Source organism: Raphanus sativus, chromosome 4 (assembly GCF_000801105.2).
Source record: "Raphanus sativus cultivar WK10039 chromosome 4, ASM80110v3, whole genome shotgun sequence".
In the NCBI taxonomy this organism is placed as follows: domain Eukaryota; kingdom Viridiplantae; phylum Streptophyta; class Magnoliopsida; order Brassicales; family Brassicaceae; genus Raphanus; species Raphanus sativus.
This window is the reverse complement of record NC_079514.1, coordinates 46,845,466-46,869,970: the sequence shown is the minus strand read 5'-3', so window position 1 is coordinate 46,869,970 and position 24,505 is coordinate 46,845,466. Positions and strand designations below refer to the sequence as shown.

At 35.9% G+C, this 24,505-nt stretch overlaps 4 protein-coding genes and 2 long non-coding RNA genes across 7 annotated transcripts; 1 reads left to right on the top strand and 5 right to left on the bottom strand.

Moving 5' to 3' along the window:
- Nucleotides 1-329: 329 nt before the first annotated feature.
- LOC108848349 (serine/arginine-rich SC35-like splicing factor SCL30) lies at nt 330-2,975 on the bottom strand. Its single transcript, XM_018621686.2, has 8 exons — nt 2,825-2,975; nt 2,558-2,735; nt 2,386-2,463; nt 1,343-1,513; nt 1,231-1,262; nt 1,052-1,130; nt 761-967; nt 330-673 (listed from the first exon to the last, which is right to left on the bottom strand). Exons 2-8 carry the CDS (start codon nt 2,731-2,733, stop codon nt 571-573), a joined length of 846 nt encoding a protein of 281 aa, XP_018477188.1. The 5' UTR covers nt 2,734-2,735; nt 2,825-2,975; the 3' UTR covers nt 330-570.
- Nucleotides 2,976-4,428: 1,453 nt separating this feature from the next.
- LOC108853396 (uncharacterized) lies at nt 4,429-6,353 on the bottom strand. The gene is made up of 7 exons (XR_001949721.2): nt 6,214-6,353; nt 5,999-6,117; nt 5,713-5,908; nt 5,323-5,448; nt 5,128-5,209; nt 4,893-5,043; nt 4,429-4,824 (listed from the first exon to the last, which is right to left on the bottom strand). It is a non-coding gene; the product is annotated as an uncharacterized LOC108853396 (long non-coding RNA).
- Nucleotides 6,354-6,684: 331 nt separating this feature from the next.
- LOC130511729 (uncharacterized) lies at nt 6,685-7,517 on the top strand. Its single transcript, XM_057009213.1, has 3 exons — nt 6,685-6,940; nt 7,009-7,123; nt 7,193-7,517. Exons 1-3 carry the CDS (start codon nt 6,750-6,752, stop codon nt 7,397-7,399), a joined length of 513 nt encoding a protein of 170 aa, XP_056865193.1. The 5' UTR covers nt 6,685-6,749; the 3' UTR covers nt 7,400-7,517.
- A 4,823-nt stretch (nt 7,518-12,340) lies between these two features.
- LOC108827119 (uncharacterized) lies at nt 12,341-14,137 on the bottom strand. Of its 2 annotated transcripts, XR_008944937.1 has the most exons (4): nt 13,558-14,134; nt 13,389-13,453; nt 13,015-13,258; nt 12,341-12,912 (listed from the first exon to the last, which is right to left on the bottom strand). It is a non-coding gene; the product is annotated as an uncharacterized LOC108827119 (long non-coding RNA). The 2 variants fall into 2 exon arrangements; XR_001945598.2 differs by having other exon boundaries at nt 13,015-13,453; nt 13,558-14,137.
- Nucleotides 14,138-15,712: 1,575 nt separating this feature from the next.
- Nucleotides 15,713-18,124, bottom strand: LOC108849309 (probable serine/threonine-protein kinase PBL1). The gene is made up of 6 exons (XM_018622858.2): nt 17,890-18,124; nt 17,372-17,667; nt 17,142-17,277; nt 16,888-17,030; nt 16,680-16,803; nt 15,713-16,393 (listed from the first exon to the last, which is right to left on the bottom strand). Exons 1-6 carry the CDS (start codon nt 17,918-17,920, stop codon nt 16,074-16,076), a joined length of 1,050 nt encoding a protein of 349 aa, XP_018478360.1. The 5' UTR covers nt 17,921-18,124; the 3' UTR covers nt 15,713-16,073.
- A 2,887-nt stretch (nt 18,125-21,011) lies between these two features.
- Nucleotides 21,012-23,541, bottom strand: LOC108848673 (triosephosphate isomerase, cytosolic). The gene is made up of 9 exons (XM_018622095.2): nt 23,383-23,541; nt 22,996-23,071; nt 22,469-22,592; nt 22,269-22,353; nt 22,045-22,177; nt 21,731-21,825; nt 21,560-21,638; nt 21,372-21,454; nt 21,012-21,280 (listed from the first exon to the last, which is right to left on the bottom strand). Exons 1-9 carry the CDS (start codon nt 23,419-23,421, stop codon nt 21,230-21,232), a joined length of 765 nt encoding a protein of 254 aa, XP_018477597.1. The 5' UTR covers nt 23,422-23,541; the 3' UTR covers nt 21,012-21,229.
- Between the last annotated feature and the right edge of the window lie 964 nt (nt 23,542-24,505).

The following is a 24,505-nucleotide window of genomic DNA, read 5'->3' as shown; positions in this document are numbered from 1 at the left end:
ACACAACCCGCGTCGTGGTTTCAGGACTTGGACCCAGCCAAACCATCTTATGTAGTGAAGACCACAAAACCTAGGTTATCTTTCTGGTCTGGTCAACCAAACTAGATGACCATATTACCCCACCGGTTCTAGTACCTGTTTAACGTATGATGATTGGCTTCTTGAGAATTTAATGCAAACCAACCAGAGAATAACCAAAAGTCTTGGACTTTAGTCCATAATAGACCAAGGAAACATCAAAAATGTCATATATGGCTTCTACTACTAGATGTTCTTTTTAATTAGTTCCCAAGGCTGCTTAAATAAAATATATTGTCGTCAACCTTGACTTCATCAAATGGAGATTCATAGGAATATAAGACTTCATACAAATATTAAAAAAGAAAAAAAACAAACTGAGAATGATATTAAAAATCATCACATGACGAGATGAATCTTTTTAACAAGCCAGAGTAAAGGAGTTTCTTGAGCACACAGAGAGTTCACTACTATAGAAACAAAGAAACACCATAGAGCGAGAGTTGCACAAAGTTTTGTTCTGAGAAAGAGAATCTTTCTTCAACACAAGTTTCATCTTGGAGACGCTTCCACAGATCTGGACCTGGATCCTGATGGAGACCTTGAAACCTCTCTTCCACCACGACGCCTTTCCTCTGGTTCATAGTCCGGTTTCCTGGTAAGAAAAAAAACACCAATCAATGTCCCAAACAAGAAAATCAGACACAGTCAATCCCCAAGAGCAATAAAAAAATAAGCTCACTCTCTAGTCTCATTGTCTCCATTTGTGTCTCGGTCTTCAGCAGCAGCAGCACCTTCATAGCCAGGGGAATAAGACCTGCGACTGTATTTTGCATCTCCTTCTCCTCGAGGAGGACTTCTTAATGGTGATCGTGGACGTTCCTCTTGTCTTCTCCTTGGCGATGCTGAATAGTCTGCTCCTCTTCTTCTAGGTGCAGGTGAGTAAGACCTGTTACACCATCATGTTTTAACTCATATTGACTTGTAAATGATCTAAAAAAGGTAATAAAAATTATGAAACGTGTTACTATACCTTGATCGGCGTCTGCTTCTAGAATCCGATGGACGACGGGGAGAGCGTGATCTAGAGATTGAACGTGAACGAGACCGTCCTGAAACATAGACAAGTGCGTCACAGTCTAGATAGATTCTCATAGACGTTGGAACCTTGCTATTGAAACACATATCAGGTAGAGAGAAAAAATAACTAACCATGAGAACGACCTCTAGAGCCAGAAGGTTCCCTGAAAAGTTGAGAGACAAATCATTATGATTAGTTCTTGGTATATACAATAAACTTGATCACTTGTTTACTTTATCATACCTGCTACGAGTCCTAGTCTTCACACGCATCTCCTCAGGTCTTTTCCTGGACTCTGAAGCAACAACCACGGTTATCTCTCTTCCACCAAATACTCTTCTGTTCATGCTTCTTTGAGCCTCCCCAGCATCATATGCATCGACAAACTCCACAAAAGCAAACCCCCGAGGTTCCCTGCATGAACCATTGTAAGCTTATCGTTCCAGCTGGTTGATGGCTGATAACAAAAGCACATAACACAACAAGCTTTACCAGCAAAACCACCCTATGTGCAAACCACTAAACTGTATACCTTTCGCAAATACCTCAGCTTCAGAGAACTTCTATGAAAAGCAGAGCTCTACATATACTCTCAAAAGCTGGTCTTTTTCTTAACACACTTCACAAGCACAGTAACTCCCAAAAGACGGAGGAGATATCTTGTAAAATTAAGTACTACTTGATTGATCCCAAAGTTAAGTTTCTCTACTTCTCTTGATAAGGAAAAGGCTTCACTTAATACAGCTTCAACAGAACATACTTCATTTCCAAACAAAACATTCTTCACTACTTGACCCTTAATGTCCTTTTGGGACCAATAAGCTAAAGCATTATTTTTGACGAGGGCTTCATCAAATGTGGGGCTTGGTCTTGTTTTTAACTTCAAGCCATACCCCCTGGGGAAATCAGTCCAACATTTAATTCACTATGACAAACAAAAAAAAAAGCAATCCAAAAACAGAAAACTTCAACGAAAAGGGTCTCTTCTCTACTCACCTCGATAACTTAGTTAAATCAAATAAGAGTGAGGAGAAAAAAAATGTATCTCATCTGCATTGTAGCTCAGTTTGTGCACACCTTGATATGCACACAATATTTGTTCTATCACTCAAAAATAAAAATGACTTAAATCTTACAGCACAAAGCAAATTTAATAACTAAGGAAGAATCATATACTAATGATCAGCAAATAACTAGTCTATCTACAAAGATTAACAAATCAAAGCTACACTTCACTATCACTTGCATCAACAAAAATAGTAACATAGAGAAGAGACAAGGCTCACCCTGAGTAATAGTCTCTGGGGATATAGACATCCCTCACAGGACCAAACCTCTCAAAGGGAACACGAAGCTCTTCTGGTCTACACAAAAAAATAATCCAAAACAAACAAAAATCAAGAAAAGTCTCTCAAAAAAAATCTAATCTTTAAAACAAAAGATAAAAAAAGAAGAAACCTGCAATCGAGAGGAATGTTTCGAACCAAGAGACTTCCATGGCTAGATCCCTTACGTCCACCACCACCACCACCACCACCGTATCCACGTCGCGGAGGAGGAGGAGGGCTTCTGCCACGACCACCGTATCCTCTCCTCGGAGGACTGTAATAAGGCGGACTGTATCTCCTACTCATCACTACAACATCAACAAATCGATTTCAAAGCGAGATCAAGATTAAAGGGTGAGTCTTGGAATAAATTAGGGTTTGCGATCGGAGAATTTACCTGCGACGACGGAGTAATTGAGAAGACGGACAGATCTGAAGTGAACCCCTAAAGCTCTTCTCTTTACAGAGAGACAAGAGGAGAGAGAGAGAGAGACAAGAGTAGGTGACTTCTTCTGTTAATTTGAGGTTAGGCCCATCTTTAAATCGGGCTAGGCTTTTTATACAGTATTGCAGATTTGTTTTCTTTTAGTATTTCGGAATTGTATTTTAACTTAAAAATAAATTTTACTTTGACAAATATAAAAGAGAAATACTTTCAAGTAAAAATACTATATATTGAAAGATAAACTAATAAATGTATCCTTATTTATACCTACATGTTTTTTTTAAGTAAATGATTTTTTTCTATTTTACAGATTTTCTAAAATATATATAAATAATATACAACAATTTAAATATTTTTGTTTCGATTTAGGATTCAGTAGTTAGCGTTATAGTTTTGGATAGTTTAATATTTTGATATTTTAAAGATTTTAACTTCTAATTAATTATATTATTGTAAACTATGATAAATATTGCATAGACGAATTCACAATACATAATTTTACATTTTTATGAGAATTCACGTTTCACTGTACTATTTGAGCTATTTTATTTTTATGAGACCATGTTTGGTGGTACACATTGTATCATATTGAAGATCTCAAGTAATTATTTCTTCTATAATTTGCATAATTTGTATTTTCTAAGATTTGTACTTCGGATCTTATAATGTATAATAATTAATGAATCATTAGTCAGTGAATTTTAAAAAAATTCCACAAAGACTTTTTTACTTTAGTACTTTTGGCAAAACATTATTTTTATTTATGAGATTTTTCCAAAACAAAACACTGGATTGTTTATTATTGTAGAGTTTTTTGTTGGAATGTATTCTTTTCATTCAATTATTTATAATCAATCAACGGAAGGCGTGGAAAATAATCTATTAAACTATATATAATACGGTGTTCAAAAAAAAAACTATATATAATACTAGGGGCGGAGCCCCGCGCAAGCGCGGGGATTTTAGATATACTTGTGGCTGTGTTGTGAAAATGTTGATGGTGGTGGAGTGTAGAAGAGGAAGAGTGAAGAGGTTTATAAAAAGAAGATGGGTGAAGAAGTTTGAAAGTTCATATTAGTTGACAATTTTAATGTGTGAAAATCTTTTATATGGAAATGTAATTGGGAAACGCTTTTGATTTTTGTGAAGATGCTCATCATCTGCAGCACTCGGTAAGATCTCTCAATGGAGCAGACTTTAAAATTGTTCTTAAACAAAGATTCAAGTTGCTTTAGATCTTTAGCTATGTTGGTCCAAATATGAAATGTAAGTTTCTACTTTAAAATAATCAAAATCAGAATATGGGAGAGTCATAAGTCATTGGGTATGGGTTGTGGCACTGAACAAATAATTTTCCAATTTTCTGGGCAACCAAAGTGTGTCCACCACACGCTTGTGTTTTTTCAAAATGAGTTCGTGTGGACGTAGCTGTGTTGATTAAATTTGCAGGAAAATGTTGACTAACTTTGGTAAGTTTATCATTTTGATTATCCACTAATTCATGTTTCGTGTGGACGTAATATTTTTAAAAAAATGTCTTCGCATGCGTAATTTTTTTCGACGATTCTTTAGGAGATGAATGAATATGAAAATGTAAAGTTGTAAAATAGGTTACCAACAACACGAAATATTTCGTCAACCCATTTTGATAATAATTAAAACCAACAATACAAAACCCTTGAAATATGAAATTAAGTCCAAAGTCTAAAATAGAAAATGCAGAAAACAGCAGGGAAATGTCTTCACTCTAGGAAAATGAAGGAAACGAAGGTTGACGTTGTGGCAGATTTTAAGCTTCACTCACGGGGGCGTTGGAGCGTTTACAGCTACTCTCCTCAACTCCACAAGCGAGTGGATTTGGTTCATTCACTTCAGCTGTAGCCTTTCTGCTGGCAGATCCTGATTGTTCGCCACCTTCAACTGGAAAAATTGATTTTCACTGGTCTCGAAATCTGCCAAACAGTTTAATTTGTGTGTTTCAGAGATGGTTTGTAACATTGTAAAAAAGTAAATATAATACCTCTGGGAGATATCGTCTAGGATCGCAGAGACAGTGAAAGTACGGTGGTTTGGGGTAAAATTGAAGGTGTCACACGTATCTGGAAGACAAAATCTTTCCCAGCTAGGTCTTGAAAACATTGTGGGAGTTCTTCGCCCCCACCACCATTCATCTTCAGTTGTAGGCAAGTTTAAGCAAACACCAGATGAGTTGATACATCACAATAGATCAACCGGAACACCAGATGAGTTGATACCTCTCTGTAAACTCTGCGATTGCTTGAAGCTCAGGGTCGAAATAAAATTTCGTCGCTGGCGTTGAGTTGAGGTATAGGTTGCCTGCGGAATGAAGAGTGTTCCGAAGAACATATGGTGGACCAATATTAAATTAGTAAAAAATATCAAATGACAAATCATGCTCAAAACGATGTATGAGTTTAAATTTCACAAACCTCCAAAGATTTTGGGATTGACAGTAGTGACTACCCTGACAGACTGTGTCCTGTCACTTTGAGTTGGTGAGACCCCTATATTTTTTTGCAGCATCATCCCAGATATATAGGTACACAACCACGCTCCTGGTATGCGAATGCGAATGAGGTATCACAATAAAGATATGCAAAATTAGATTATTCAATCAATCATAATCGACATAAGCTGCACTTAAAAATATTCACATTAAGACGAAATCAAAGAACTAAAACTTAAACAAAAAAAAGAACTAAAACTTTCTGGCAATATTAAACAAAATATTTAATTATGCAAGAATTAAAATTCCTTGCATAATCTTCATGAGAGTGAGCCTGATTCTGAAAGTCATCAGCCTTGGCAAAGATATTTACCTAGAACACTTTACTGCCAATATCAAATCAATTCAGAGAGTTTCCAGAACTTGAAAACCCATAAATCCCACAAAGATGAACCAAACGGAGAAACCAGATGTGACATATCAAAGTCTTGCGCTTTCCTTCTGAGTTCGTCCTCTGCACATTTCTCTCTCTGCTCCAGAAACGGCTTCTCAGGAATTTTGCCACACTCCTGTACAATCCATAATCAGAAAATCTGGATATTTATCTGAAATAATGTGCAGAGGAAAGAAACTGAAAGCAAAGGTGCGAATCTACCAACCTGTTCTTGCTGACCATGTCTCCGCCAAGGAAGACATCTTTCTGAGATTCTTTGGAAGCTGAAAGAACAAATTTGAACTGAGAGTGATTGCGAGCGATCATCACAGCCTCAACCATCTCCTATTTATAGAATACGAAATCAACAGACGAAGAATACCGAAACGTTATAGATTTTCTTGTAATTAGTACAACACTTATTATCGAATTTAAGAATACATTGAAGGTCGGGGAAGGCAAAGAGATGAAAATGGTGTGCTTTGCATAGTAAGAGCAACGAAGGCGGCGACTTCCACAATGGAAGAAGGAAAAGATGATGTCCTAGCCTACAAAAATTAAAACGCCCCAGACCCAAAACGTCATCCTCATACGGAGGTCCATCGTTATTGATTTTGTGACATATTCTCTTACCTCAATCACAAAAACAAAACACAGAAGCCCAACCCAAAAATGTAAACCAAACCGACAACAATCAGATCAATCAACGAATCAGACCAACTAAACCGACCACGTGGGACCCACAGGCATTGAAAGGAATCTGACGTGGATGCTCTCTAAAGAGAGAAAAATGTGGCATTATATATATGATTTTTCCGAAGATATTTACTATATTTTACAGACTCAAATTTTAACTTAAAAATATTACAGAGAATACTCCAAATCTCAACATATTCCTCTCCAATGCTACCGCTCAGGTTCCTAATATACTTCCAACACTGTTCAAATTATCTTAACCTTCCATACTATGATACAATATGCTTTATATTCGTTTACTCTTACTCACACAGGAAGCTTATTTTATTAGCAAAGCCCGGATTGTGGAGGTATTAGGTATAAATGGATGGTACTATGTCTCTTGCAGTTGGTGCGGGATAAAGCTTCACAACTCTGCCGCTGATCTTCCTTGCAACCACTGTCTTGATAGCAATGCCTGCGGTGTTGTTAGGTACAAGTTAATGTGTTCATTTCTAACTCTTTTGCAACTCTAATCAATCATTTTATCATTCCTAACAGCTACCGTGTTGAATTATTGGTGGACGATGAAAATAATTATGCTACTTTTTTGGTGCTCAACAACGAGATGCTTAATCTCACCAAACAAGCTGCAGCTACTGCACTTAATGATGAGGTTTCTGTTTCTTACCACATAAAATTTGTGCAAACTCTAACAGTGACTAAAGCATCTACAATCCTGCAGGTGAGTCGTGGTGTGTGCAACAAAGTCCCACCACTACTTGCAGCACTTGAAAACAGAGTGTTTCTCTTCCATGTTCTGCTCACAGCAAACAATACCAGCACAAACTCTCCCCCATTCACTGTTTTAGGAATCAGTGACACTACCAACCCAGCTGATACTTTAACAGATGAAGTGGAAGGAGGTGAATGCAAGCTCCCGAGTGAGTGAGAGGATGAAGTGCCACTGACGTGAACCACCTCTGCTTTCTGTTTATTTTCTATGTTTTTACATTCCCATGCTTTTCCTACTTAGGTTTTTTCATCTTCGCACTATCTACTTATGACAGTTTATGGATTTTCAGTTATTTCAAATTGGTTCACAATTTTATTTGGTTTGTTACCGTTTTTTTCAAATAAGTTTTAGTATAAAAGTTAACTTTTTCAAAATGATATAAGTTTAACTAAAAAACAAAAAATATATATATATCTTAAAACACTAAATTTATAAGTCATACATGTCAAAATAATATTAATCAAAAGTACTATCTTTTTTTTTTCTACCAAAATTACTATCTAATATATAGAAGGGATTCATTAAAAAGTTTTTAAGCTCTATTAATAAAAGGTATGTCAAATAAATATCATATCTATATATGATATGTCAAACAAAAAAAATATTAATCAAAAGTATTCTCTAATATATAAAAGGGATTTATTTAAAAGTTTTTGTAAGCAATATTAATAAAAGAGTTAACACCACCAATAAAATATGTCAAATATATATCATATTTATAGCATTAAGTTAAATAAAAACGATTTGTAGAAACTAAGAAGCTATCCTGAACATATCAACTCATCTTTTGGATATTTTTTACAAAATATACACTCCTTTTCATACCACTAAACACATTCATTCTTCTTATGCATTTTTCACTCTAACACTCCTATCAACTTCCATCAATATCTTCCTTTTTAATCAACTTCTATAAACATTTTCAGTGATTTTATTTCAGATATTTCTAACATCTCCGCGCAAGCGCGGGGTCGTTGAATTTTTCTGGGATTGTTGAATTTGATTATTTTCTTAACTGTATGTCGCTAAGGATTTGATGCAGGTGGTGGAGTATTTTTTTTAAACTGTGCGTTATCTTTGAGTATAATTGTGGCTATAAGTCTATAACTGGTTACAATGTGGTGAATTTAGGAGTTTGTACTGTTGTGGTGTTCAGAGGGCATATTTCGATCTTAGGATTAGATGTTTGTTGTTTGTCTGAATCTGTCATCTGTTTTTATGTTTTATGTTATATCTGGTTATGCATTTTTTTTCATTTTTCTAATGTTTATTAATTTTTTGTTATATTTGGTTAAATATTTCACCATTCGGTTTGATTTTTTTTTTTACAAATTGAGAAAAAATCATTTTTAGATCAATTTTTTTTATTTTTGTGTCATCCTTGCGAATTATATTTGATTATATATAAATTTTTGATTATATGTAATCATATATTGTGTTTTCTCAGTATATTATTAGTTTTCCTTAACTTGAGTTTTAAGATTAAAAGAAAGAAAAGACTTTTAGATTCACTTGCTTGCTTTTTTTTTCTGGAAGCTTCACTTTGATTCTTTTTCTTTGTGCATGTTGACCTGGGATGAATAGAATTTCATACGTAATCCAAATATCAAATAGCATACTGTTGGGATTTAAACCTTTGCCTAGTGCTTTAACCTTAGATATAAATCAATATGAAAAAGCTCTTTCGTATTATTCACTCAAAGAAATCTGTTTTCAAGAACAATAGAGATTACAAGCTAATGATTAACACAAAACCCTAACACTGTAATTGTTTAATCCTTTGTTATCTCTCTCTTGTGCTCTTGCTCTGTCTCTTTTGGATGATCTGTATTCTTCACCTATGGCCTTCTTATATAACAATCACGTATTCCTTTTTCCTCTGTAACTTTGTATATTTTCCAATTGTCTTTAGGAAAATAGTAACCGACCTTTTCATGAGAAAAGGAAACTAACGTTTCTTTGTTTTGTGCAGGCTTTTCGCTGGGCTGGGAATGGGCCTGAAGTATTAAAGTTTGGCCCACTTTACAAACTCCACCTGGCCCAATTTTAATTCTTCTTTGTCTTTCTCTTCGTTTCCATCGACAGAGACCAAAAAAAAATTCTTCCCAACATCACGTACTCCGACGAATTCTCGAGACGTTGCCGGTGACTGCTCCCGTCGTTTCTCTGACGAGTCCATGTAGCTCGTACGCCGCTACAGCTTCACCATCCTCTCTCTCGTTTCTATTCCTTGTCGGTGAATCCATTTTTTCCCCAAATCTGCAGCAAACTCCGATCAACTAAACACCTCCGCAGAACTCCTTTCTCCTGTAAGGTTCTTCATCCCGAAAAAGCTCGCGATTTCTTTTTCCTTGATGATTTTGAATCTCTGTTTTCTTTTTGGTGATGATAGTTGATTTAAATCTCCTTTCAATGTCACAGCTAGAACTTCAGTAATTACACAAATTACGTATCCTCCTGGGAACGTTTCCGGCGACTCTTGCGAGCTTCCTCCGTTCTCGTAAACCCTGTCTCCCTTCAGCTTCTCCAGTAAAGTCTCTTACTTTATTTAAGCTGTTTAAGACCTCTTTATCTTGTCCAGTGATCTGTTTCTTCTTTTGCCAATTTAGATACTCGTCTCCCTTCAGCTCTCCTCTGTGATTACTCTCCACCGTAGTAGCTGTTTAAGACGTTCTCTCCTGTTCCTCATCCGTTGCTCCAGAGCCTTTGAGTGACTTTTCTTTTGTTTCAGCTGCTCCACCTTGAGCTGAAACCTCCGCCTCGCATCTTTTTCTCACAAGTAACTCTCTTAAACTCCGTCTTGAGTTTTCCATTATCAATATAAACCCTGAAACTGACTTGTTTCTTTTCCTCTATCTCTGCGAGCGTGAGACAGCGTTGATAATGGAGTTACCTGGAGCGACGTCCTTCTTAGTCGGAACCGCAGCGAACCTGAACCTCCTGCCCATGTACTGCTATACTTTGTGAACCTTCTTGACTATTGGTATGGATCTTAGATTGAGTTGCGTCTTCTTTAACTCTATCTCCGAAGATTCCAGCTTCCAATATATGTGATACTTTTCTCACAGCTTCATTCTTGAGTCCTGTATACACGTTCTCCTCTTTTCCAGCCTTCTTCCAATCCTCTGCATAAGCTTTAGTTTCTTCTTCCGTATTTAGCTCTTCTGGTGCAGCCAGAACATGTGCTAAGAGATCACCATCTTTATGCCTAACTTCTTTGACAAACAAGAATTCATCCCTTGAAGATTCTGTCCGAGATTCTTCCCCGCTCTCCTTAGACTCAATTTCTTCTGTTTTTTCTGTTAAGAAAGAGTCTCCACCTTGAGCTGATGAGTCTTTTGTTTCAAAACCGAATGGAGTAGGTCCCTGAATCAGACTCGTAGAAAACGTCACCGTCTTTGACTTTTTCTTTCTGATTTCTTTCTCCATACTAGGCATATTATTCTTACTCTTAGCAACTGCGCCTTGTAGATAATAAACTCCCTCGTGATACTTTCCTGATATCACCCTCTTATTATCTTTGTAGAAGTGCACCATGAAATTTCTTCCTTCATACTTGCAACCTGATCTTTCTAACATCCCATAGGAAATTAAATTTCTTCTCACCTCCGGTATGTATCTAACACCCGTGAGAATCACTTCAGAGCCATCTGAATTCTGAATCTTTATTTTCCCAATTCCTTTGATCTTACATTGAGTGTTATTAGCCATTAACACTGAACCACCGTTGAACTCCTTGAGATCAAACATAACCTCCTTGTTTGATGTACTATGATAAGAACATCCCGAATCCATGATCCATTCTTGCTTAGTGTCTTGCACACTAGCTGTCAACACTAACGGTTGCTTCGGCTCTGTAGCAATATTTGCAGATTCTCTATGTCTCCTTTCAGGACATTCTCTTTTCCAGTGTCCTTCTTCTCCACAGATAAAACAACCTGTTTTGTTTTTATCGAACCTTTGCCTTGACTTAGATCTGCTCCTGCCGTTAGTTCTTCCTCTGTCACCATTTTTCTCTGATCTGCCCCTTGACTCCACGTACAAACCCTCTGCATCAGACCTGGATTTATTCAACAATCCCTTTTCCTTTAACTCCACTTCCTTGGAGTATGCTGAATTAATCACGTCATTCATCGTAAGAGTTTCTTTCGCCGTCCCATACTTGAGCGTGTCAACTAGTGAATCAAATTGTTGGGGCAAGCTAGATAAGACTTGAATTGCCTGGTCTTCATCGCTGATGTTGATGTTAAGACTTGCAAGATCTGAAACTAGCTTGAGAAAAATATCCAGATTTTCTTCAATGCTCTTGTGATCATCCATCTTGAAGCTCGCAAACCTCTGCTTCATGTAGATCCTGTTAGGAAGTGTCTTTGTTTGGTAATCTCTTTCCAAAGCCTTCCAAACCCCTAACGCAGTTGTTTCTTTCATCACCTTACGCAGAACCAAATTTCCTAGGCTCATGCATATTAGATTCTTCGCCTTCTTGTCTTTCAAAGGATCTACCTTGACGTCTGATTTATCTTCGTCTTTCTCTGTGTCCGTTTCAGAAGTCGTTTTTGAAACTTCCTGAATCGTTGAATCTAACCCTAGAAGCTCCAACTGCATTATCATCTTGTACTTCCATAACCCGAAATCTCCTTTTCCATCAAACCTTTCGATCTCGAACTTGAACTTTCCCGGTATTGATTCCATATCTCCTCCTAGCAAATTGCAATCAAACCTGGATTGCTCTGATACCACTTGTTGGGATTTAAACCTTTGCCTAGTGCTTTAACCTTAGATATAAATCAATATGAAAAAGCTCTTTCGTATTATTCACTCAAAGAAATCTGTTTTCAAGAACAATAGAGATTACAAGCTAATGATTAACACAAAACCCTAACACTGTAATTGTTTAATCCTTTGTTATCTCTCTCTTGTGCTCTTGCTCTGTCTCTTTTGGATGATCTGTATTCTTCACCTATGGCCTTCTTATATAACAATCACGTATTCCTTTTTCCTCTGTAACTTTGTATATTTTCCAATTGTCTTTAGGAAAATAGTAACCGACCTTTTCATGAGAAAAGGAAACTAACGTTTCTTTGTTTTGTGCAGGCTTTTCGCTGGGCTGGGAATGGGCCTGAAGTATTAAAGTTTGGCCCACTTTACACATACAAAATCCAAATTTAGCTGTGTTTTGTTTTGGTTTTGGATTCTAGACGTACTAACCCAAATAACATAAGTCACCTTCGTACATATATCCCGATTCTATTTGAAGTAGAAATGCAATCTTTCATTAGTTTCCTTCATGTAAACATAAAAAACATCTATATCAGGATTTGAAACAAATTCTTGGTGGTTATCTCCTCTACTGATCTCCTTCAGAATTTCTTTTAGACTGTTTTTGTAATCTGACTCCGGTACATTAAGAACATAAGAAGTCATCACACCCGGACAACTCACACTTTTTCTGGACAACTTACACTTTTTCTAGAATATGCATATTGTTTAACTCTGACATTTTCTCTTCGGTAAACTCTGAAAGTAAGACCATTGTAACTTCTTCCACAACCAGGAGGACCGAGCAACGACATACTGTGAGTGATAAGCTATTCATGAACTGCTTCATATTCCGACTTAAAGAGTAAGGTCACTGAACCTCACTTCCACAGTTGGAGCACCATAGAACCCTACAGTTACATGTGCTAAATGGATTAAAAGGTTGTGATAAAAACACAATAATCAGGAACATAAATACAGATTATAACATGGCTTACACATCTATTATCTACCTTATCTTTCTGAGTAAAAGGAGGTTATCAGCCTGGATTTATTTGATGAGCTCTTTAGTCGACAATTTTTTTCTCATCAGCCCTTCATCCGACGTTTAAACTCTTCTCTGAAACAGAAAAGTAGTAATTCTTTTCTCAACTTGGGAACACTGTGACCAGAGCTCATTGTCAACACAATTTAGAGAAGCAAACTCAGCTTGTAAAAACTTCTCCTTCTCGTCATCATCTGCAACTGTTAGAGCCACTATCACAAAAAAAGGCAAAGTATCTTAACTAACAGCAAGGAGAAGCAAACACATATGGAGAAGAAGCCACTGAAGTTTGATTTTCTTTTTAAATACAAAAAGTCTCAAATACATTAATATGACACGAACTTTTAATGAATTGTCTCCTTCTTGATGAACTTTCCATCTCAGAAATAGAGTAACCGCCTTACTACCTGTTGGAGAGGAAGTTGAAGATGAAAATTATTGGGAGTTAAAAGTAAAAATATCTTAGAAATCAAAATTAGCAAAGTATGAAAGAGGATTCTCAATACAAAACCTTCTCATCAACAACAGCATCGGAGGAAGACGTTCTCAAAATATCTTTCTAGGCTTGATAAAGAAGATTAACTGAGAGTGATTTTGGAGATTCATCCTGCTCTCAAGTCTCAACCCTCTACTGTTTATAAGTTTGACGTGAGGAAAACTGAAAAGTTGACATCTTTATTGGGTTAAATGCGAATAACATTTATTGCAAAAGTTAAGAGGAATACTTTGAACGATAGGGGAGATAGGCCATGTTCGTTTGCTGGTCGCTAGCGTCAGCGACCAACTTCAGCAACCAAACGTTGTTTGTTTACTGGTCGCAGGTTCAGCGACCGGTCGCAGCGACCAAACGCTAGCGATCAGCGATTAAAAATTTTGGACGCTAGAAATTCTAACGGTGGAATCAAAATCGTGCGATCAAAAATTTTTTTTTAAAAAAAACAGTCGCTGCGATTGAACGCGCGACCTCCAAACGAACACTATCAGCGACATTAAGTCGCAGTCGCTGACTCTGGTCGCTGACGCTAGCGACCAGCAAACGAACAGCGCCTAAGAGTTTAGAGAAGAAATCGTTGTATTTGCAGACTAAAGATTAGCGGAGACGTCGATGTCAGAAGAACAATGAAGCCCTGATCTATTCAAACATAAAACGCAGAGTTTGACTTTTAAATTGAACCAAACTCAATGGAGAACCAAAATCAGACCAAACGCCAAACACAATCACAAAACTAAACCGAAAACCGTGGGTCCCACAATCATTAAAAAGAAGCTGACGTGTACACTTTTAGGAGAGAGCAAAACTGTGGCATTATATTATAGATTTTTCCGAAGATATTTACTATATTTTACAGACTCAAATTTTAACTTAAAAACTAGATCTTGACCCGTGCGACCGCACGGGTATTTATTTTATGTTTTAGTTTTTTGTTTGTATTAAATGATATATTTGTTATATTTGATCATAAATTTAGATCGAAAACTAATTTTTTGCGGTTACAAAAAAAAAATTAAAATTAAAATTTTAATAAAATATTCTTATATAAATTAAATTATCATAATTAAAATAGTATAGGTGTGGATCATAATGCTTTCGAATTCCAAATATTTGGAATTTTTATTAATATAAATTTGTTAAGAAAATAATCTCACTCGATATTTAATTTTAAATTTTAATTTGTGTGTGTACTAAATGTTATATTTGTAAATGTAATCATATTAAATTAAGTAATTTAATAAATTTTCGTTTAATTTAACATGTATCACCGACACTGGAGATCACCTAAACAAATCTAACATTTATATGATTAGATGTATGTGTAAGATATATAGCAAACAAAGTTTTTGAATGATAAGTATGATGCATTAGTTATAAAATTTGTAAGAAAAAAATAATTTTTAGACTTTTAACAAATTTGTGACATATAAAAATTAAGATTAAAATTTGTAAGAAAATGAAATGTAATATAATATATATTTGATCTAACTGCTAATTAATTATAAATGATCTTACGTGTTCAATAATTTTTAGATTGGATTTTGACAATTAGTTTTATAATTATTGTAGACCGATGAGAAAGTCAATGGAAAATAATTTTTCAAAAATAAATAAGGTGATTCTGTTTCTATATCTTGTAGTAGGGGTGGACGTTCGGATGTCCATTCGAGTTTGATTCAGGTTTCTTTGGGTTTTAGATTTTTGGGGTGAAAGGTCTTAGCCTGATTCGGGTATTTATAATTTCAGTTCATGTTCTGGTTCGGATAACTCAATTAAATTGTTTAAAAAAAAATCTTAAAATATAAAGTAAAAATATATATATATATATAAAATACATTTGAATAATGTATGCCAAAAATTTAAGCTTAACATAAAAATTGGTTTGGTTCGAATATTAAAAGATAGTGATGGCACAATAATTTTTCTACCATACCATATGCGATTTTTATTATCATTAAATGTGGTAAATTTAGAATTAGGAAATGTGTTTATTAAACTGAAAAGATAGCAATTAATAAAACTATAAATAATTTCGAAATTGATTTAATAGAGAAGGAAAGTTAAATTTTATATTTGGACAACACATTAACTCAACTCAAAAAAACAAACATTAAAATAAGTAACTTAATTTATATTAGGACATCACATTAATTTAACTGAAAAAAGACAAATATTAAAATAGGAAACTTATTTAATTCTCAGTGGCATAGTAGTGTAAATAACATTGAAAACTTAGGAGCAATTTATATGGGTACTTCTCTTTTGATAATATAGATATTACAGAGAATACTCCAAATATTTCCTAGAAAAAAAATCTATAAGCAGACATTGGATACAATACGGAGTTTTGAAAGAAAAAGTATTGTGAACACATCTTTCAAAACATGTCATGTAGCCTAAGTGTTTGTTTCGTGGAAGAAAATGGAATCTTACACCACACGAGGAGACATGAGACCTAGCCACAGTCAGCAACCACATCTTTATATACCTACTACAATCCCACAAGTCTTTTGATATCTTTACTTGTGTCAACTTTAGCCGGTAACCATGCTTGCCTGCAGTTGCATCAAGGCTCGGACCACTTGGTCCATGGTTGGTCGTGACTTTGGTTCAGATGAGATGCACTGCACAGCAATGCTTGCCATTCTCACTGCCTCTTCGGGTTTGTACTGTGACTTAAGACGAGTGTCCACCATTAGTAGAACTTTTCGCTTGCTTGTGAGGTATGGTCGTACCCAGTCCACAAGGTTTTGCTCCTTGGTCGGTAGGCTATGGTCCAATGCTTGCCTTCCAGAGAGTATTTCTAGAAGCACTACCCCAAAACTGTACACATCACTTTTAGCATTCAAGTGACCTGAAAAAATAGAAAGATAAAGGATGAAACAAGAACTAAATCCGCATAAATGTTGGTGCTGTTACTGATATACTCTAATTTTTACTATTTTATATGGTTTTTAGTGTTTTCTATCTATGTTTTAAGGTATTTTAGCTGTTTGGATGGTTTTAAAGAATGTGGTGAAATTTTAAAAGTTTTCGTGATGATTTGAAAGGGCAAATGAGCAAAACAGTAATGGATTGGTTACTCTTGAATATTCACAATACAACCAGTTTGTCTTATGAGGATTGATAGAATATTGTACCTGTTGACACATACTCAGGAGCAGCATAGCCAAATGTACCCATGACCCTTGTACTAACATAGCTTGTTTCTCCCATTGGACCGTCTCTTGCTAGCCCAAAATCTGAAAGTTTCCCATTGAAGTCCTGTTGTGATAAAATAGAACCAAGTCAGTACCTCTTTAAGTCCATCATTTAAGACAACAATGAGACTTCGAAAAGAGCGTATACCGAGTCGAGCAAGATGTTTGAGGCCTTGATGTCTCTGTATATGACTTTAACAGGGTCACTATGAAGAAACGCAAGCCCCTTAGCTGCATCAAGTGCAACCTTAACCCGTAATAGCCAAGAGAGCGGTTTACACTTCACACCATCTGCTTCAAAAAACCATTCAAACATATAAGAAAAAACAATCTCCTAATATTTTAAATAAAAATATTTATTCTTTTTTTTTGCTAAATAATAAAAAAAAATTGATTCATTACTTGTGAAGAGATGATCTTCAAGACTACCCTTGTGCATAAACTCATACACAAGAAGCCGTTGCTCATCTTCCAAGCAATAACCAATCAGTTTAACTAAGTTCGGGTGACTTAACTGGCCCAAGTAGTTGATCTCTGTCTGAATTACAACAAAAAAAAAAAACAGAGTAAGAAGATTAGAGAATCAAACAATGATAGTTTGAGATTTGAAGAGACATATGTGTGTACCGTACCAGCCATTCTCGGTGACCTTGAAAGCCATCAGGGTTAAGACGCTTAACAGCAACTACAAGACCGTTACTAGATTTAGTTGGAACCAGAGTTGTCTGATCGATCCAACCTCTATAGACAGAACCGAAACCGCCTTCTCCGACAACAGAGTCCGATCTGAAGTTTCTCGTTGCGAGTTTTAGTTCGTTGAAGGTGAAGCTCTTAACGTTGGCTTTGCTAAGTATCTCTCCTTCTCTCTTATCAGCCGCCGGTGAGGATGATGATTGATAACTCAGGGCGTCGAGACTACTGCTCTTATCTGCAGAAACACACAAACAGAGCGTTGACTAAAGTCAAAACAGAGGAGAAATGAAAAAGGTGAAAACTTTTTTAGTAAATCACGTGAAGATTCTCACAAATTATGAACTGATAAAAGATTGAATTTAGAAGAGAGGGACACGTGAAAAATCTTAAATTTTCCCGCGAAAATGTACAGAATAGGAGATTATGAAGAACAAGATATAAGATAGAGAGAACGTACGGTCAACACGAGAGCTGAGGCAAGAACCCATTAGTAGAGAATGGAAGCAAACGAAGAATAAGGCTTGCTTTGCCTTTTCTGACCATAAAAAATGGCTTCTTGAGCTGTATTGTGTAGAACAGATTATTCAGAGAGAGAGAGAGAGAGAGAGAAAGAGAGAAACAAAGAACTATAAGGAAATGAAGAAGAATATAAGCTCAATTGGTTATTTTATTCAAAATAAGGAGATGAAGAAAAGTTGTTCTTTCTCAAATGGCAACATTATTTTGTAGTAATTTAATTTATGGTGTTACTTTTTCTCTGGTTTGGTTTTACTTTTTTATAGATTGGTTTTGTTCTTCAATGTAAATAGTTTAAAATAAGCTTAACGTACAAAAATATATCATTAAAGATAATACTAGTTTTTTTTTTGATCAAATAAAGATAATACTAGTATATAAGTCCGATCTGAAGTGTAGACCTGACTGAGATGGTCATGAGATTTTGGAATCTTTGCCGGTCTTTATTCGTCGTGGTGGGGCTAGATCCAAAATTGTATTTTAGTTTTCTCGATAATATGTTAGATGGTCATGTCTAGGCCTGGGCGCGGATCGGATATCCGGGTTTTTGAAGGTATTTGTGATTTGCTTCGAATGTTACGGATATCTAATTTTTCGATTTGCTTTGCTTCGGAAAAATACGGATATTCGGAAAAACGGATATCCGGAAAATAAATAGATATTTGCGGATATTTGCGGATACTTACGGATATCTCATTTGTTTTGTTTATTACAAATAATCTTAAAAATTCAATACAAATTTATTTTGTAAAATATTTTTTTGCTTAAAAAATATAGCGAATCTACATATTTTGTAAATTTTTAAACTTAGTTAACAATTATAATAATACAAAACTTAAGAAAAATATTATAATTGTCATAAATGTTTTCTCTTCTTTTTATGTAATACTTTTATATAAGTAATAATGTGAATAGAATCTGTCAAATCATATGTTAAGAATAATAATTATATAATTTTATATATCTAAAACTTTAAATATAATCAAAATATACATGTATTTATATATTGACGGATCGGATCGGATATTCGCTTCCCAAAATTTTAGTATTTGTGATTTGCTTCGATTTTAACGGATATTGAGTTTTAATATTTGCTTTGCTTCGAAAGCTTACGGATATTCAAAATTTTCGGATCAAATAGCAACGGATAACGAATCGAATCAAATTTAACGGATAAAATGCCCAGCCCTAGTCATGTCACTTCGATTTGTATGCTTTGGCTGTGGACACATATTTCTAGGAAAATATCTACTTCTTTGCATAATTATAGTATACGAGTAGGTAAGAAAATGTTTATCTTGTGGTAGAGTTATTGTTTTGTATTAGAAGGAAGAAATGGACCGAGGTTAAACGTTAAAATGTCAAAAAAGTAAAGTGAAAGAGTTTATCCAGCTCTCTTGTTAGTTTGTTTAATAAATAACATCCTCTGAAAATTTTGTATAACCTCTAAAAAATGTTGAAGAAATCTTGTTATTTGTTACTTGTTAGCAGAATGCTAAATATGGGGTAGTAACACGTTCAGCTTAATTATTACAAACCATTGCCTATGAGATTATGGAAATAAGCGCAATGACATGATTTTGTTAACAGAACATGACCTTGAAGTTTAGCAAAAAAAAAAAAAAAACATGACCTTGAACGTAGAGTACCTATCAAACTGGTTGGTCGAGGTATTAATGTATTCACAATACCTACAGACTGGACTGCGAAACTTCCCCAAATACAACGACTTCGTCAAACCTCCCTTTTCTAGTTTCTACGGTCGCAATTGTTTGCTCGTTACGCACATAAGTTCAAAGTCAACTAAATAATATAATACTCCAAAAACTGAATCCATGTCATTTCTTACAAGTTACAAGAATTACATTTTCCCCGAGAAGTGTACGGAAACTTAAAATACTAGTAGTATTAAACTATTAACGAGTTCTCTATACGTATTGGTTGACTTGGGGGATCAAATGTAATCAAGTTTGTGCGCTGTGAGTCACGTATTGTATTATTTTATGTCTTTGTTGTGTTGCTAACAAACTAGTATAACATCAGTTGGATTTTTGAGTGGTCAGGTCAAAGTTCATACTCATATTCATTACATTGACTTTCAGTATTTGAATACTAAAAATTTGAATTATTTCAACTTTTTAGGAGCCCTTATTTTGGAACATGCTACTTAATCAATTTCTTAATTAGTTAAGTTGAGTTAATTATTTCTCTACAAGACTACAACCCGAAAAAAAAAACGACACTCGTGGGAACATGCATGATCTCTTATTTCTCCATGATTTTCGCCTAATGTGTTAAATGTTTTTCATGATGACCGACTAAATAACAATATTCCATAAGCTAAAAAGTCAAAATTGATAAGCTAAAAAAAGCAATGAATAAATAATCAAAGGGAACACCCACTCGGCGACAGCTCACATGGCCAAACCTGTGAGTTTCATCATTCAGAAAATTTTATACCTTTTACAAAAAAGTGGCTGACACCATTATTCAGAGATCAAAATATAACAAAATAATAGTGGAAGTGGAACAAATAACATATCAGATGTAGTTGACTTTTTACACCAAAAAAAATATATCTAGTTGATTATTGGAAAAACAGTAAATCAGATTTTTGGGACGAGATTTAACGGTAACTATACAAAGATAGAATCATAGGAGGGGGAGAGTGAAAAGTTAAAACGTAGCTATAGCACCACCTATTTGTACTGTTATTGTGTTCACCGCCGCAATGATTTGACACAACGAAGTTATACCACATCTATGCAAAAAAAAAACACTGATGGTACCAAACATGGACTGCGACAGTACAACCAATTAGAACAGAAACTAAAGATAAGGGCTAATTGTTACTATCCATGTGATTTGATCTGATTTATAAAAATAGATGAGCCGGGGCCATATGTGATTTGAGTCGAAATCAGTTACACTGAACTTTGGGTTTGTGGTCCACTGAACTTTGGGTTTGTGGTCCAAAAACACTGTCGAGGCTAGGCTGTTCTTTTTTTATTTCCTTGTTTTCCTTTTTAATTTTATAGCAATCCCTATTAAAAATAGAACAAGGAATACAAACACAACTTCACTAGGGAAGATTAGAAAAGGGTGAGATTTTGTGATTTCAGAGCTAAACAAAACGGCCAAGAAAAAGTGTGTTGCCTCCTCAAGACAACATACAACTGAAGCAAAAGAGTATCACAATAACACTGTATCAACTTATTCATTTTTTCGATCAGAGTTGAGACTGAAGAAGCAAAAGGATTTGAGATTGTTTCGTGAAGCCACTAAGCGCTTTTCTTCACCTCAGCAGCCTTGATGATGTCGATAAACTCGGGCTGCAAAAGCAACAATCAAATAAGAATAACCACACATTAGATAATGGTTTACAAACAAAGACATTAGATATATTTACAAGGCAAAACACACCTTTAGAGAAGCACCACCGACCAAGAAACCATCAACATCGGCCTGACCACCTAGCTCCTTGCAGTTACCACCATTGACGGATCCTGAATATTTATTTGCATAACCAAAGTTAAGTAATCACAGAAACTTCGTGGAGACATGTGGTTAAATTAAAAAGTACACTAGTATGATTATGTTATATTATTTACCTCCATAAATGATGCGGGTTGCAGCAGCGACATCAGCGCTCACGTTCTTTGCAAGCCATTTCCTCAGCTCATCATGTACCTGTGTCCATCAACGAGAAAGAATATTGGTATTCATATCAAGTACTGATGATAAGCAACAATGATTCGCTCACATAGAATATACAAACTTACTTCTTGAGCTTGGGCTGGGCTAGCGACCTTTCCGGTTCCAATGGCCCACACTGGTTCATAGGCTACGACAACATTTGACCAGTTCGACACCCGGTCTGCCATTACCGACAAAAGGAAGTTCTATGTAAGAAAATGGCCAACGAAACATTTATTTGCAGTTTGGAGATAAACACTAACAGATAAGATAAAGTCACCATGTACTGGCTTACTAAAGCAGCTATGCACTTAGAGCAAGTAGAAACAAAACTAATACCCTCATAAAAGGCCCACAGTGTCAAAGAGAAAGAACTAATATAGCAAAAAAGAGATTATACCAGCAATAGCTTTAGTCTGGGCAGCCACAACATCCATGGTCGACCCAGCCTCCCGCTGCTCAAGAGTCTCGCCAACACAAGCAATCACTTTCAAACCTTGAGCAAGAGCATAGGCAACCTTGTCTCCAACAAACTACAAATATAGGGGATTGACGTCAAATAATCAAATCCAAATGGTACAGCAGAATTTTTATTTTTATTTTTTATCATGAAAGGTCACCGACCTCGTTTGTTTCATTGAGGAGTGCTCTCCTTTCAGAGTGACCAAGGATAACCCATGGGATGTCCAAGTTCACAAGCATCTCAGCACTGCACACACAAGTTACAGAAGAGTTAAAGAGGCAGGAAACAATATGTAATTAAGACAAAGAAGAGCATCTTTCAACACAATCTAATGCAACTTCAAAAGCCAAATAAATCTCACCTAACTTCACCAGTGAAGGCACCTCCTTTCTTGACCCAGCAGTTTTGTGCCGCAACATGGAAGTCAGGCCTCAATATGCTCTTAACCAGAGGAAGGAACACATATGGAGGGCTAACGACAACCTCTGCATTTGTAACATTACCAGTCCGTTATTATTACCGATAACAGGGATAGCTATTGCTATAAACATCACATAAAAACCAAAGCATATATGCATATATAAACAAAAAAATATTAAACCAATAACAAGTTAACAATTACTTGATAGATTTGATTCAACCTTGCACACATAATCGTTTGCATTCCCAAACTCATGTGACAAATAAGATTGTTTCAAGCACAAAAAAAAGGAAATTCTTAAACTCATCTAATTAGTTATTAGCGCCTCCTGTTCAAGCAGTTTCAAGATCTAATTTTCTACACATATTTTCACGATCCCTGAAGAGTTCATAGACATGCAAAAACCAAAAACAGATAACTATATTTTCTACAATTCTATGGAAAAAATAGAGAGAAGCTGAAGATACCAACGAGATCCTGGGAAGGAACTTGAGCTTCGTTAAGAGTATTGACAATCTTCTTCACCTCCTCACCAGTTCCGTTCTACATTTTTTCATTCAAAAATTCAAAAACATTAGCATCATAATAACAAATCTCTCTCTCCCAAGAACCAACAGAGCGATCCAAATCCAGATCATACTGAACTGAATCAACAAATCTCAAACCATCGGAATCAGATCACACAACAAGGATCTGAAATTCAAAATCAATCGACGCAAGCAATGAACAAAACCTTAACAACGATGATCAAATCCGGATTATCCGTTCTAGTTCACTTGATAGGTGAGGAAACGAGCAGATCTAAGGACGAGAGATGAAGTAAAGAAGGTTAGGGAGAAGAGGAGATGGCTTACGCATTTCCAGTTGCCTCCGACGAAGAACTTTCTGGCCATCTTTTCTCAGCGATGATCACGAGGATGAAGATTAGATAGATCGATCGAGTGTGTTTGAGTGGGCGATGACTAGGGGTCACGTATTTATAAAATAAAATAAATATATTCAGAATATTTGAGCTAGGAAATGACGATTGTGTCTAGGTGTTGAAGAAGCTAGAATAAGGTAAGTAGAGGGTAATAAAGTAAATGATCACGGAGGAGGGGCGTGTTGCTCAAGGTCTGGTTGGTGGGGGTAATCACGGCATGGAGAGTGCTGCTTATGAGAAAGTCTTAGCCCACTAAAAATACATAAGGCCCATTAACAATTTTTCATATTCTTATTTTGTTTTTAGTCTGTTAAAAATTATATTGTGGTTTTTTTTTTTTTTTTTTCTAGGACATGGCTGCGCCTAAGGTTTTGAACGACGAAAAAGGTGATTCTCAGATCTGACTACTCTGATGGCGCCTGAGATCGTGGAGACCCCTGCAGACCTCTCCTCCGCACAAGGAAGACTACCGACACTTCTTATTAGCGGCCCTCTCAGTCTGGATTACTAGTAACCTTCTAGCTTTTGCTACGATTCTCTCGGTGGTTTTCTCTGAAGCCGCTGAAGATTTTCATATCCGAGTAACGTGCTCCTCAAGTATACATCCCTCTAGCGTATTGCTAAGCTTTCAAATCGTCTACCTCTAATCATCCCTTTGGAAAATGAATCCACAACTGAATCTGATCCGTCTTGGAGGAACATCAGCGGTGGTTAAACGTCGTCTGGAACTGGATCTGGAAGATGAAATCATCAACCTCCCGGCTTGCGATCTCAATGAAGCATCTGAACGTTTCAAGAAGACCCTCATAGGTCGAGTCCTGCACAAAGGAGGAAGAAGCATAGAAGCCATGATTGCCCTACTCCCTCGGGCAAGGATCTGGAATGTTGAAGGACGGGCTCGTGGTACAAACTTGGGCAACGGGAGATTCCAGTTTGATTTCGAGAAAGAAGAGGATCTCATCACGGTTTTAAACAAAAGACCATGCCACATAAATCAATGGATTTTTGCTTTGGAAAGATGGGAACCTTTCACGAGTGATAACTTCCCGAATACG

What these genes read in the sequence shown, in the direction of transcription:
- LOC108848349 (XM_018621686.2), bottom strand. Translation starts at nt 2,733, where the DNA reads ATGAGTAGGAGATACAGTCCGCCTTATTACAGTCCTCCGAGGAGAGGA. An exon ending in CCCAGAGACTATTACTCAGG is followed by an intron (nt 1,514 to 2,385) that starts GTGAGCCTTGTC and finishes TGGTTCATGCAG; the next exon opens with GGAACCTCGGGGGTTTGCTT. An exon ending in AAGACTAGGACTCGTAGCAG is followed by an intron (nt 1,263 to 1,342) that starts GTATGATAAAGT and finishes TCAACTTTTCAG; the next exon opens with GGAACCTTCTGGCTCTAGAG.
- LOC108848673 (XM_018622095.2), bottom strand. Translation starts at nt 23,421, where the DNA reads ATGGCCAGAAAGTTCTTCGTCGGAGGCAACTGGAAATGC. An exon ending in GCCTTCACTGGTGAAGTTAG is followed by an intron (nt 22,354 to 22,468) that starts GTGAGATTTATT and finishes TTGTGTGTGCAG; the next exon opens with TGCTGAGATGCTTGTGAACT. An exon ending in CCAGACTAAAGCTATTGCTG is followed by an intron (nt 21,826 to 22,044) that starts GTATAATCTCTT and finishes CGGTAATGGCAG; the next exon opens with ACCGGGTGTCGAACTGGTCA.
- LOC130511729 (XM_057009213.1), top strand. Translation starts at nt 6,750, where the DNA reads ATGCTTTATATTCGTTTACTCTTACTCACACAGGAAGCTTATTTTATT. An exon ending in AATGCCTGCGGTGTTGTTAG is followed by an intron (nt 6,941 to 7,008) that starts GTACAAGTTAAT and finishes CATTCCTAACAG; the next exon opens with CTACCGTGTTGAATTATTGG. An exon ending in CTACTGCACTTAATGATGAG is followed by an intron (nt 7,124 to 7,192) that starts GTTTCTGTTTCT and finishes ACAATCCTGCAG; the next exon opens with GTGAGTCGTGGTGTGTGCAA.
- LOC108849309 (XM_018622858.2), bottom strand. Translation starts at nt 17,920, where the DNA reads ATGGGTTCTTGCCTCAGCTCTCGTGTTGACC. An exon ending in CCTCAGCTCTCGTGTTGACC is followed by an intron (nt 17,668 to 17,889) that starts GTACGTTCTCTC and finishes GTGTTTCTGCAG; the next exon opens with ATAAGAGCAGTAGTCTCGAC. An exon ending in TCCTGAGTATGTGTCAACAG is followed by an intron (nt 16,394 to 16,679) that starts GTACAATATTCT and finishes CTATTTTTTCAG; the next exon opens with GTCACTTGAATGCTAAAAGT.